The 14,333-nt window shown below is 46.0% G+C and overlaps 1 protein-coding gene across 1 annotated transcript in view; it reads right to left on the minus strand.

Moving 5' to 3' along the window:
* The window catches only part of LOC135828350 (adhesion G-protein coupled receptor G2-like), a 49,181-nt gene that overhangs the window by 9,080 nt on the left and 25,768 nt on the right, over positions 1–14,333 (minus strand). The window contains exons 10-13 of the mRNA XM_065340801.1: positions 13,928–14,254; positions 3,073–3,236; positions 1,520–1,705; positions 450–529 (exon numbers count right to left, since the gene is read on the minus strand). Coding sequence (XP_065196873.1) covers positions 450–529; positions 1,520–1,705; positions 3,073–3,236; positions 13,928–14,254 — 757 coding nt within the window. The remainder of the gene's footprint in view (positions 1–449; positions 530–1,519; positions 1,706–3,072; positions 3,237–13,927; positions 14,255–14,333) is intronic.

Consider the following 14,333-nt stretch of genomic DNA (forward strand, 5'->3'; position numbering starts at 1 on the left):
TCCGCGCTGGAGTATATTTCGAGGGAAATACCCGGCCCTTGCGACCACCAGCACGTATTAACTCCAACTAACGTGTTACTTCCCGCCCTTGCGCCAAGCCAGCAAGTGCTAACTCCAGCCTGATCGTCCGTTTTCCGTTTTCGTGTAAACGGTTCAAAGCGACTTGCCGTTCTCGTGTAAACGATTTGAAAACGTTCCGTTTTGTTACGTTTCGTTTCACTTCGTCTCCGTGTAAACGCAGCTTCAGGTTATACCTGCGTACAGTCAACTTCGCGTATAACGACACTCGGCGGGGTATCAGAATTTTTTAATGTGTCCATATCCGCGAAGTCTCATTATATGTATTACAGTTAGATGGAACTTTGCTCTGGGCATGGAAAATCTGTCGTTACTCGCGAATTGTCCTTGTATCCGCAGTAGTTAGTAGCGAAGTTGACTCTATACCTTACCGTATGCCTATCTTGGGTCCAATCTTGCCCGGCTTCACCTTCATGATGCTGTCCACTGCCGACAAAATATTGTTAAGAATCTGAGGAGATCCACACAAATGTGATCATGCGGCGCAACTGTTATACAAAAGAGTAAAATGAATAATAGTAGTAGTAATAGGAGGAGGAGGAGTAGAATTCATTATTTTACTAGGAAACTCCCAACAGGCGTTGCCTTTTTACTAGGAACCCTAGGAATGACCTGGTGCTTGTGACAAATGCAGAAAGGGGAAATCGACTTTCACATTTCGTAATTTTCAGATCAAATCTCATAATGAGTACCCGTGATTTTCGAAACGCTGAGAAAGAGTTTTGAAAAAAGAGTGGTAGCGACTACTGTAATGCCGCAGGAGTATTGTGCGAATCCCTCGAGAGATCATAATACTTTAGTCACTCTGTGGAACATCTGCCATTGGACAACCCTACACAGCCACACGGTGCGGTGCATTGTAGCTGTGGGTGATTCCTCAGTTGAGCTCTCACCAGTTGAGCTCGCACAGGACAACAAAAATTTGTGCTGCACTAACATTACAATTGACGGCAATCCAGCAGCGAAAACATGACAAGGGCTACCACCTTACAGTGACACACTACAGCGGCGTACACAAAGGCGCACAATGAAAACCTTAGCAAAATCAGGTGATGATTGGTTCAGCCATGAAACTCTGAGTCACAACGGAATTTTGCCTAAGTTTTCATCGTGTGCCTTTGTGCCTTTACTTTCTCTTCCGCTACTCAGCCTACTCAAGCTCAACTGATGAGGGGTCAATTCCCAGAAATACTGTGTATTGAGCAGGGAGTGGTGCTTTCTTGCAGGTTTGCCGAATCGAAGGTTCAATGGACTACTCGTGTGCTCTGGATGGCAGTCGTGAGTCAGTCTAGTGAAAATTCAAGTCGGCAAGAATAGCGCGAGATCCTATGTAGGGAGCAACACACAATTCCCCATGTGTCGCCGAAGTCGCACCAACCTCTTCTTCCAATTGACATATAATGGGACTTAATTCAATGGGAATGTTTCGTGACATTCTCACCTGCACTTTGAGCGTGGCACTAATGCTTGTGGTTTGTGAATCCTTGATGGCTGCTGCCAGCTGGTCGACGATTTCTCCAGCGTGGCCTATATCGCCCTCCGTGAGAGCAGGGCTGTTACTGGTCAGTGCCTGCAGCTGAACTGCAGTGTCTCCTACCTGCTGTGGATCACTGGCATTCACTCGAATCTGTATGCAGTGAAAAGACAAAAGGAGTACGACTGTTCAGGTTCATGGGACGAAAATTTGCTACAGTAAAATCTGGTTCAAGCGACCACCACCCCACGGTGCAAGCAAAAACGGTCGTTAAAGCCAGGTGGTCTTTAGAATCAGGTCCGATAGTGGCTGTGTAGAACTGTGACTGTATGGAAAACGGTCGGAGCAGGTGGTCGCCAAACCCAGGGGTCGCTAACACCAGGTTTTACTGTATAACCCGTAGAGGAAGAACACGTTCCAGGCTCTTCAACACCATTATGAACAATTCCTCAAGTATGCTTTAAGGATTTGACGAGTGACATATACGCAAGAGCAAATTATGGAACAAGGGAAATAGATGGATTAGGTATATTTTACAGAGAGGTGAAAGAGCAGCATTCGGTGTGAATGGCGGGAATAATTGTTTTGAAGATATTGGGTATACTCTTTCTAACCAGGTCACATACATACATGTAGCTCGGGTAGATTGATCAAGTAATTTGTTTCAAGTACATAATTATGCTACCTGAACACAGGAAACAAGAGAAGGTTTTTTCATTTTATCTTAAAACAGTATCACACAGCGTTGAAAGTGTCATGCACCGTCGCGGTCATCAGCAAAAGTTCCTACTGATGTTATACACAGAGGCAGTATGCTTAGGTTCTGGGGAAGTGCTCAATACCTGATTCAGGCAGAGCGGCGTGACCTCGTGTACTGATGTTATAAATGTAGATATTATGTGCGGGTGACAACTGCGTGAAATGTATTACGGTTCTGTATCAGTCGAGTTCAGTTATCGCCGCGGTGTTCTTTTTTGAAGTAAAACACACTCCCCTCATCAGTGATGTTTATGCCCAGTGACGGAAAGGACTCAGAGCAGCATTCCATCCTAATGAAGTAAAGAAGTAAATTATCGTGAAGGGAACTCACGACGGCCGCTATCACCCGGAAAACCCTTCCCGGAAGATGCAGCGCCTATCGAGTATCGGTGGGGGGGGGGGGTGAGTGGATAAGGCTCGCCACCACTGGCACAAGTGCTGAGAAACCCCAATAGCCGCATCCGTGTGTCCATTGTGCCTGGCCACAAGTTCCCAGTTGACTGTGGGTAGCAGCACGACTGGAAAAATCGCTCCCAGCCAGGACCTGAACCAGGTACATGTACCTGTCTGATGTCAAGCATGGTCTTTGACCAACCCACTGACCCTGCCCGGTATCGTAATTGGTACGGAGTTTCCGTTCAGTGGAAAATGATGGGCATGTTGTAGCCTATGTAGCTGATCACAAACAGAGTCGGTAAGCAGCGCACTGGGGAATAGTTGCAGAATAGCTCGGAGGAGTTGGAAGTTAGGATCAACCTCACCTTTGCAAGTTGATTGAGAGAGATGTCGGGTATCCAAGTCGTGTACTGACGTGCTGGTTGTGAAGTACTTGAAGTAATAGCTATCCATGTTGTGTACTGACGTGCTGGTTTTGAAGTAATAGCTACCCATGTCGTGTGCTGACGTGTTGGTGTTGAAGTAGTAGCTGCAGAGGATTCGGCAAAGAAGACAAGCCAGATCAGGGTTGCCTATATGATCTAAGAATCACAACTTGCACAGCTTGTTCAGGATCTATGACGTATATTGTGCAAAGCACATGTAAAACGTGCTCTGGAAGACGACCTTTATCGGAAGTTTGTGGTTTCGCTGCTTTCAATACCAATTTTTAAACTTATTCTCCAACTTTTGTTCCTTTTTACCGTACTCATAGCGCACAATTCTCGTATGGTATGACTCATGATCTCCAGAAATGGTGACGTCAACAAAATATTCCGCCGTGGGCCAAACCAATCGGAGTTGTATAGTCTTACTTGATGTACCCGTGGTGTCATTATTTTAGAATCATCATGCCAAAACGTCTGCCTTGGTGTTCACCTGCATAAAGTACATATTGTTCTTTCGCCTCAGTTGTGTGTGTAAAGTACATAATATATTATTATCGACTCTGTCCGCGCTTTCATGCTTACGCCTGTATGTTGCCCGCCACCCTCCTTGCCCTTCCAGTCGCCTGTTGCCTCTCCTAGTGCCTTCGCCCGCGCCAGCTTTCTCCCCATACCTTACGCCACCAGATTTGAGCTAAATTAGGTTTTGCTTGTGGCCCTATGTGTTGATAAGCACACTGCTGGGTAGATCTGAGTATCAGTTGTCAGATGACTGCCTAGCGGAAAGAAATTCAGGGTTACAACCAATCTGTGCGTCCTCTGGATAGTCTGCTATGTATTATTTCTTATACCTCATTCCATATTCACCCACATACAATTGGCCATCTACATAAGTGGTGAATATTGCTGAATATTCGCCGTTTATATTCACCACTTATATTCACCACTTTTCGATACTTACTGTAAAGAGAGCAGTACTCGGTGCTGCGCTAGCTTCCTCTTCAGTCAGCGCACCGGAGCTGTCGAGTGCCCTAGACATTTTCTACGCTAACTTCCGTAAACAGGACTTTTCTGAGTACAAACGAAATTCCTTGCTTGCCATTGCCGCTGGATCCGCATGTGACCAGGTGCTGGCAAGTCATCAACCAACAGTGATCATCTTCACAGACGGAGCGTTCCAGGGAGCAAACAAGGTTTTGGACGCTCAACATGTCAATGGCCCGATGATTGCAGATCAAGCGGCAAGCCAGGAATTTCGTTTCTACTCAGAACAGCCCTGTTCACGGACGTTAGCGTAAAATTTTCCTAGGGCACACAACAGCTCGGAAGCGCTGCCTGAAAAGAAAAGAAGTGAGGGTAGAATCGCTTGGCTCGCTGTTTATAATCCGACTCCCCAATTGGCGCGATGATCGCGGATTGGTCAAATCTTCGCATCGAAACGGACGATGATTGGCTCCCGTCAAGCATGAGTGTGTTCTCCATTGTGATTGGCGCGAGCGTTTTCTCCAAGGTCGTCACCTCCCATGCCACATGCACAAGTACGTGTACACAATTAATTGAACAAGATTCTGAACACCCCGCTAACCGATTCATGCAAGAACACGCCAGTCGGTTTACGATACTGAAGCAACAACGACTTTAACATTAGTTCTGCGTACACCATGGTACACGTACACATACATATACATGCATGACCAACGTGACTCGTTTGTTGGGCTTTAGGGACGATAGGTTGAATATAATAATAATAATAATAATAATAATAATAACGAGAGAGCTTGGAAGCTCAGGGCCCTACGCTATGCTTTTTTGCCTTGATGACCTAGACAAAAAAAGCATGGGGATGTTAGATACCCGCAATCAATAAAACTAGCTGAACCGACATTTGTGTACTTTATTCATGCAATGTAAAAACGGTGGAGACGATGTGCAATAAAACGATGAAAATATGAAGAAATGGTGTAGGGAAAAAATATGGATTCAAACAAGTTTTCGTACAACACTCATCAGGAATCGTCGTTGTACTAAAGGACACTGAAACAAAAATTGAACTATTATAGAAAATCTAAGTTAGAGAAATAACACTAAGAGCAACAGCAGTGAAATTTACAAGTGTGAATTTTAACAATAATAAAATCAAAGTGAGAAATGAACAAAGGAGAAAGGAAGGAAAGACAACGTGATAACACATAACAGCAGTACATTACACCTAGAACATTAACGGCCAAGCTTGGCCGCACTAAACACGACACGTTACCTGAACAATTTCAACCCAATTATACTATCTTTCTGTACACACAAATTAGGCTTATACAGACGCTGATAGATAGCTTCCAACACTTTTAACTGTAGTCCATAACCATGACGACCACGGCACAATACAGTGAACGAAGAGTCGGAATACGAATTGCAACAATCAGGACTAGCTAGCAGATGATTGTACACTGAAGACTTGCTACCACGAAACCTACGCACAACACTAACACTCTTACCGGCACTCTCACCATCACTCCCATCACTGCTCTCCGACTCACTGCTCCCTCCGCCGTCCGTTCCATCCTCCGCTTCCTCTGTACTCTCTCTGTCTCGTCCATCCCGCCTGACCGGGTCCATTGAACTCAACTCGGCCGTCACCCTGCTATCACGTCCCTCCTTTCGCCCTTGTCCGCGGAGTGCGTAGCTTCTGTTGTAGTTGGCTGTTGATCGTCTTGGTCTTTCAATTATGGGCTTAGATGGTGGATTAGTTGTGGTTGCTGTAGATTGCGTTGTTGGTGTTGGTGTGGGAGCTACTGATTTGTATTGTATTGTATTGTATTTTATTATTTTACTTGAGCATTCCCAACAGACCCTAAGGTCTTCTTACAGGGTGCCCAAATATATGCAAGGTGGGTCTTTTTGGGTCTACACCATTTCTTCATATTTTCATCGTTTTATTGCACATCGTCTCCACCGTTTTTACATTGCATGAATAAAGTACACAAATGTCGGTTCAGCTAGTTTTATTGATTGCGGTTATCAAACTATTGTCTCCTCGCCGTGTGTTTAAATAGGGATGTTATAAATTCTTTAAAAAATTCCTTTTTTTAAGACATAACCTGGGATTCGAACCCGCACTATCGCGCCCCGCATGCATCCCCCGGTCTTTAAAAAAATCCTTTTTTTTTAAGACATAACCTGGGATTCGAACCCGCACTATCGCGCCCTGCATGCATCCCCCGATACACTTCGCATACATACTAATTCTTCCAAGTTCATTCACATTATGATCTTGCATTTGAAAGCCCTATTTGAATATGCATTGTGGCCAGCCGTCTTTGATGGTACGGTACGGTAGGGACAGGTACGGGACAGGTACGATCGAGGGTAATACGACACCGTCTCCCGTACCGTACCATCAAACACAGCTGGCCACATACAGCTGCCCGCAATATTCAAATAGGGCTTTCAAACGCAAGATCATAACGTGAAGCAACTTGGAAGAATGGTTATGAATGCGAAGTGCATGGGGGAATGCATGTAGGGCGATAGTGCGGGTTCGAATCCCAGGATATGCCTGAAAAAATAGGAGAATTGAAAAATTTATAACATCCCTATGATTTTTGCCGTCAGATACGGGATAGCGCCAGGCGTGACACAAACAAACAAACAAACACACAAACAAATACCAAACGAGAGAGCTTGGAAGCTCAGGGCCCTGCGCTATGCTTTGTTGCCTAGCTCATCGTGCATGTTGTTAGAACTGATGGAAATGCTTTTCCCTTTGATTAGCTACATCATTGTATTGCAAAAACGTTTCAATGAGATACAGAAGTACAAGTAACGCCTTCTGCATAGCTATGGGACCGGCGCTGACTCTGCCGATCACGGGCGTTCTGGAGTCGACGGGATGTCTGTCCTGACGTTTCATGGGACCCGCGCTGACTCTGCCGATCACGGGCGTTCTTCTTCTTCTTATTATTATACTGACGGCAACTAACATCCATTCTGATTGCATTTACTCGTCTCCCTACTTCGTATTTTTTTCAGAAAATCTCCCCATACAGCAGGGAGTCGTTTACATAATATAACTCCCTGCTGTATGGGGAGATTTTCTGATTGCATTCACTCGTCTCCCTACTTCGTATTTTTTTTCAGAAAATCTCCCCATTATTATTATTATTATTTTTGTTTTACATCGGAAGCTCAACAGTGCAGCTGCACAAATATGAAGAGGCCGATGGGACCAAAAAATATATATATAAAAAAAAAAATAAAAAAAAATTAAACACCCCCCCCCCCCCATACAGCTGGGAGTCGTTTACATAATATGACTCCCTGCTATAGATCTACATGACTGTATATACGTTATAATTACTCAATCTGATACGTTATAATTATTATGCTATCAGCCTACATGCGATCCCCGGGCTGGTCGACAGGCGGACCATGTACCAGCCAGCCTGCTAGTGGGTTCTCGGCCTCGCACACAATAATAATAATATAATATTCGCGGGATCCGCGTTAGCATCACTTGAATGTTCAGAAACACACAAGCTATAGCCTTCGCTTCCGCAGGCCACCACTATGCCTTTACACCTTAGTGGCGAATGCAGACCTCACAAGTGAGTCAGGGGAGAGGAGGTGAGTCTCTCAACCAATCGGGCGTGTAACGGCCCATAACCCTGTAAACTGCATCCTTGTTATCCTCACTCGAGCTGTGAGTACCCAGTTGACCGTGGGTGTCGGCGCAGTTCAACACGCGTAAAAAGTCTTTTTACACGCTCCCTGCTGCCAGCGCGGGTCTCGAACTCGGGACCTCATGATTCGCAGGCAGGCCTGCAAACCAATCGGCCATATGCGGCCATACGCACACAAATCCACACGAAATGTTACTGTACTGAATGCATTCCCCCGATACACTTCGCATATATACTCATTCTCTTGATGGTACCGTACTCTTGATGGTACGGGACAGGTAGGGGATAGCGCCAGGCATGTCGATGGCACAAACAAACAAACATATAGTAGCCAGCTGTCTTTGCTGGTACGGTACAGATACGGGATAGCGCCAGGCGTGACACAAACAAACAAACAAACACCAAATTAAAGCTGTGTGGACCCTGGCTAGCGCCAGACGTTACTGAAGTAACGTCTTCTGCATAGCTACGGGAATTAAAGCTGTGTGGACCCTGGCTAGCGCCAGACGTTACTGAAGGAACGTCTTTTGCATAGCTACGGGAATAATAATAATAATAATTCGAAAGTAGGACGGAGGCAGAAAATATTACAAAAAATGTATTATCTACGCATGCATCTACGCAAGAGTCACCACCAGCCAATAAGGACATGTGTCAAAGTATTGAACGTTTTCGTTCCCTTCTTGTCAAAATACTACAGGGAATGATGGAAGTGAGCTAAAAGACTACAACTATAAGGAAAAGAAGTTCAGAAACATATCACTCCAATTATGTGTAGAAGTGACACGAAAAAATAGATTTGAAGAATCAAGAAAACAGCATGCAAATCCAATAAGTGACAAAAACGTAGTGACAAGAAAAAGAGTGAAATATCAAGAGATCTATTTTGCACCTTCACGACGAACAGTGCCCAACAACTGCAAAGACAACACATTCTCCTTCTGAACACAAAGCTCAGGGTCTAACTTACGTATGTACAAAGTTTCCAACACGGCAAGATGTAACAAAGACCTACCACGCGACAAAACAGAGAATACATCATCGGAATACCACTCACGACAACTAGCACTGCCCGACAGGTGACACTTGATTGCCGAGGTACGGTTTCCCTGACCCGACAACTTGGCCGTTGTCACCTCCGATATTGCCGCTTGCGAATCTCTCCCATTACGCCCTGCGTCCCTGCAATTCCGATTGTCTCGGTCGAGATCAGTGTGCTGCTCCACGTCCAGTCTGTCCTGCTTCCGTGGTCTACCTCGTTTCTTCACATTAACCATTGTTGTCACTTCCAGTATTGGTTCTTTTGATTCGTCATCAATTCGTCTCCTCAATTGACTTCTGGTGACTCGTCCGGGGCTCGATTGTCCAGATGTCAGTTTCGGTGGTTTCCGTATCGGTCTCTTCTTCTTGTTGACTGTTGTTTGGGTTGGCTCCAGCCCTCCGCCCGACGAAAAGGAGGAGGCGTCGGCAAGCGTATCCACAGCGGACTTGGACAAGTCCACGTCAGACACAGACTGCACTGGACACTTCGGTGGACGACCACGCCGAGGTCGAGAACCACGTGCAGCTACAGGGACAAGATTCAACGGTACATGTTGACGAATCCGTGCGCCCAGGGGCTGAAAGGTTCTACCTACGTACCGATTTTCACAATTTCGGCACTGAAAGAAATAGATTAAATTACTTTTGCTTAGGGTAGGTAGAACGTCCTTCTTCACGCTGAACGCACGGGTCGTCCCAAAGATGACATACAATTTGACACACGGACAAGAGGAACAAACAATATTCCGCACCTCCTTCTCGACGCGCGAAGAACCGGCACCAACCCATGGCAAACGTAGTACCACAGGGCATCTCTCTGGTCCAAAAGTAATCGTCTTTTCCAAGGTCGGTTTCTGGTTGATGAGTTTCATTAAAAGTGTCTTTGGATAGCCATTCTTTGTCATTATGGTTAAGAGTCGTTCTAGTTCCTCGTCCAGCAGATGAGGGGAACATATCCTATGTGCACGGTAGACAAGGGCCTTGACGAGGTGTGTTTTGGACTTAGTTGGAGTAAAACTTGACCATGGGATATACAAGCCTGTGAAAGTGGGCTTTCTATAAATGGTCGTGTCCATGTTGTGCGTATCCATGTTACGAGAAATACTAACATCCAGGAAAGAAAGGGTACCATTGTTTTCACCATCTGATGTGAATTTTAATGCTGGATGTAAGGAGTTTTAAAAGAGTTTCCATAAACCTATCACAGGTTTCCTTGTCGTCGTCGTGACAATACACATCGTCAACAAAACGACAGTACATTGATGGCCAAAGTGAAGGGTCAATAGACGACTCGCAGAAGCCAACAAATATGTTCGCCAAGACTGGTCCCAAAGGCGATCCCATGGCGACTCCATCATTCTGTTTGTACATTATATTGTCGAATGAAAACACCACACCAGACGTGACCATGAACATAAGTTTCACGAACTCTGTTTCATTCAAATCTGGGGGAGTGATAGATCTGTTATGGTATAACGCAATGGCGCAAATGTCTATTGTTTCTCGTAAAGGAACGTTGGTAAACAAGCTGACTACGTCATAGGAGCACATGTAACCATTTGATTCAAATTTCGAATCTCTAAGTTTTTCCACAAACTCAAACATGTCTTTAACGCAATATGTGTTGTACAAGGCAAGAACCGGTTCCAGCAAATTGCATCACCATTTCGAAACCTTGTATTGCGGAGATCCAGACATGCTTAAGATCGGGCGTAATGGAATATGTTTTTTATGAATTTGTGGGAGCCCATACATCCTAGGTCTTGTCGAGCCCGTGGGAGCTAGATGATCATACTCATATTTGGTGATCTGATGCGTTCTAGAAAGAAAAAGCATGTATTTACTCAACTTGGTATCAATGTTTTCGGTATGTTCATACACATCGCAAGGCCCTAGTCTGCTGAATTTACTAATGTCATTGAGTATGACCAACATTTTCTCCCGGTAATTATCCGCAGACAAGATGACTGTTGCACGGCCTTTGTCCGGTCGAGAGATAACGATTTCTGGATTCTTTCGAAGCTTGTTGATCACTTTCATGTGTTCCCGTGATAGCGTGAATGATCGAGTGTTCGGAGGCGATTGTGCGAACCGAAAGGCTTCAGCGGCCAGTGAAGCCCGACAAGATCCCGCTGCTATATCCGACTTTGCCGGGATGCTAGATAGCTGTTGCTGAAGTAGTCCGAACTCGGCCAGGATATCAGTTTTCCTAAACCTCGGGGGAATACCGAAGTCCATTCCACCGCACAAAACATCCTTTTGAAGCTGGGTTAAGGTAATATCAGAGAGATTGATGATTGTTTCATAATTGTCACTGCAGGTTCCAAACCGGTCCTTCCTCAAAGCTAAAATAATGCCTGTGTGTTTCTTTTCAAGTCTAGAACGCTGCCTACAATCACATTCGGATAATAGCCAAGAGAACCTAATGAAGTCGAATGTATTGAGATGTGTTCGGCTTGTTTGGTAGGAAGACACAAACTTGGATCGTATGCTTTGAAGGTGGGCCTTGGTCTTGTTATGGTCATCTTGTAGCAAGACCTTTTCAATAGAGATGGAATCATAGAGTTTTAATTTGTGAACTCGCTGTTGGAGATACTTAGGCGCGATAGAGTAATGAAGACAGTCACGAAGCAGTCGCACATGGTAGATGGCTGTGTTAAGGCGTCCCCGGAGAGAAAGGACTCGAACCAGGGACCCTCGCTTGTAGCCAGCGATGCTCTAACCACTGAGCTATGGTGTAGTCGTCATCCCAATAATACCACAGCACGCGTACAAAGGCCAAAGAACAATGCATGAGAATACACTGAAATTAAGCCAAGTCCGCTTCTGTCTCCAGTCAACAAAAAACTCATCCATAAACAATGTCTGATCTCCATTTCGACTTGTCTGCAGCAAATGCTCGTGCTCCTACTAGTTCTAGGTCGCTGGCATTCTTCAAAGGAATGTCGTGCCTTGCCAGGTCCTTCATGATGGTGGTAGGGAGAGTAGCCGCGGGACGGCCCCTCGTCCACGTGACCCCGCTTGAAAATAGCAGGACATCGCAAGGCAAGGGGGTGACTGCTCACTCATCCTCAGCACATGGCCAGTGAGGCTACGGCGTCGCTTGGCAACAAGCTCCGACAGTGGGTGCGAGTCACATCTGGAATACAGATCATCATTCGTAATTCTGTCTGGATATCGCACTCCCACCAGGTTTCTGAGCTGTCGGCGGTGAAAACAGTCCAGTCCCTGAAAGACTGCCTGGGTTACTCCCCAAGTCTCACAGTTGTAAAGGAGGACAGGCAGCACAAGCGAGCTGTACAGCTTGAGCCTGGACCTTTCTGACACATGCTTGCGCCGCAGCCAGAGGCTGAACATACTACCGTATGCCTGGGATGCCAGCGAAATCCGCCTGTCGATATCCTCAGCGCCCCCATAAGAGAGCCAAGCTGCCTGATGCTCCGCCAGGATGAATCGCCTGACGTAAAGTGCACCCATTCCGTTTTTTGGTCATTTACTTTTAGGTTCCAAGACTGCAGTGTCGAGGATATGATGGGAAGTGATTCCTCGAGCCAAGGTTTACTGGTAGAGTAGAACGTTATGTCATCAGCGTACCCGGTTTCTGGAGGGATGCCTCCATCAGTTATAGGTCGCTGTGGGAGTCTTGGGCGACATTCTTGCAGGGCGGCTTCAAGGTAACAGACGAACAACACGGGACTTAGACTGTCCCCCTGGGGCGTGCCGATGGTGGTATGGAATGCCTTGGAAGTGGAGCTGCACATACGAACAGATATGGTGGTGCCGTACAGAAGATGCTGTATCATGTGGACTTCATCGCGGCCAAGGAACGAGCTCATAACATCCAGGAGCTTGGCTCTGTTGATGGTGTCAAATATCTTTGACATGTCTAGCCCCAAGGCATGACACTCCCACACGTACCTCTGTGACTTGGCCGATAACCAACGTTGGGTGAACACGACACCCACTCGTTCCCCTTGCAGCTCGAAATCCCGACGAGGTGGGTCCCAGAAATTCTGACACTGCTGTTGATATCCGTGCCAGTATCATCACGAGTGAGAATACTTTCCTTATTGTATTGAGTAGGACTATCGGTGTCAAACTCGTGAGTGGTCCGCGGGGTTTGTTTGGTTTGGCCAACGGGATTAGGACGCCTGGGCCGACGATGCTCGAGAAGTCTAGGCCTCGGGTGATGCTGGTATTCAGGAGATCTTCAACTATAGGACCGGTATATTCTGCGCCATATTTCAGCAGCTCTCCATGTACCAGGTCCTCTCCACAGGCATTTTGGTTCTTCAACCGCTGAAGGGCTCGGCTCACCTCAGCAATGGCCACGGGAACCTCCAGCTTATGGGGCGTTGGGCGTTCGACTGTTGATATCAGCGAAGAATAGAACTGCTGTCGAAAGTGCGCCGCGATTATGTCCGCTTTTTCCTGGCTCTGGGCAACAACTTCACCGTCGGTAGACTCAACCTTTACCGAACTATCTGCAGACTTCCGTTTCAGGGCCTTCGCCGCCTGAAACATCTTCACCGAATCAGGAGCGTTATCGATTTGTTCAGCAATTTTGTCGAGGCGATCATTGGCTTCTGAAAGCTGGGTGTTTCTGATTTTATGGAGAACTTGATTTCTTGCTTTCCTTAGCTCTGCTGCGTTGCTCGCCCCAGAGTCGATCAGAACCCTGAGCCGACTTTGCTCACGGGATAGTTCGAATATGGAGAGGTATAAATCTAAATATTACCTTCAGCCTCGTGAATATGGGCGAATATTCACTAGTTACACAAACCGACGCGAAGCCGAGGTTTGTATACTAGTAAATATTCGTCCATATTCACTTCGGCTTCAGGTAATATATATATATATATACGTAGGTATACACAATAAAACAATAAAATGTGGTGCAAACGAAGACAGGCACTATGTCATAATGACGCCCAATACACATGCTGGTGTAGAAGAAAGGAAAGTCAGGTCAAAATGGTCTGAACTGCAAGAGTCATGTGGCTTCACATTTGAGGATGGGAAAGCTGCGAAGAAGTGACCTAACATTTCATATTGACAGTGTGGCCTGTTAGACGTACCTGGTGTTTGGGATGTGCTGACAAATCCAGTTGTGCTTCTGCACAGAGTATTCACTGATTGAAAAAATGTGTCACTTCGACTACAGGGAAATCTAGCTTGGCCACAGCCGCTTGCACTTTGCTCTGAAGGCCTTGATCCAGAACAGTGGCAGGTATATTCCGTGTTCGATCCCCGGCACATCGGATAAGTGATGCATGTTGGGCAAGTCGCCCTGGGAACACAAGCCGTGCCGTTGAACAACATTCGCTCCGGGCATGTGCACATGAAGTCCACGCTTTCACCGTAGCCATAGCAACGCACATCGGCTCCCCTGCATTTAGCCCGAACTGTAAAAAGTATAATTATAGTATTGCAAAACACAAGAACAAATTTAGATGACCTTATTGCAAACATACTAGTACGATA

The sequence above is a fragment of the Sycon ciliatum genome, chromosome 12 (genome assembly GCF_964019385.1).
Source record: "Sycon ciliatum chromosome 12, ocSycCili1.1, whole genome shotgun sequence".
Classification (NCBI taxonomy): Eukaryota; Metazoa; Porifera; class Calcarea; order Leucosolenida; family Sycettidae; genus Sycon; species Sycon ciliatum.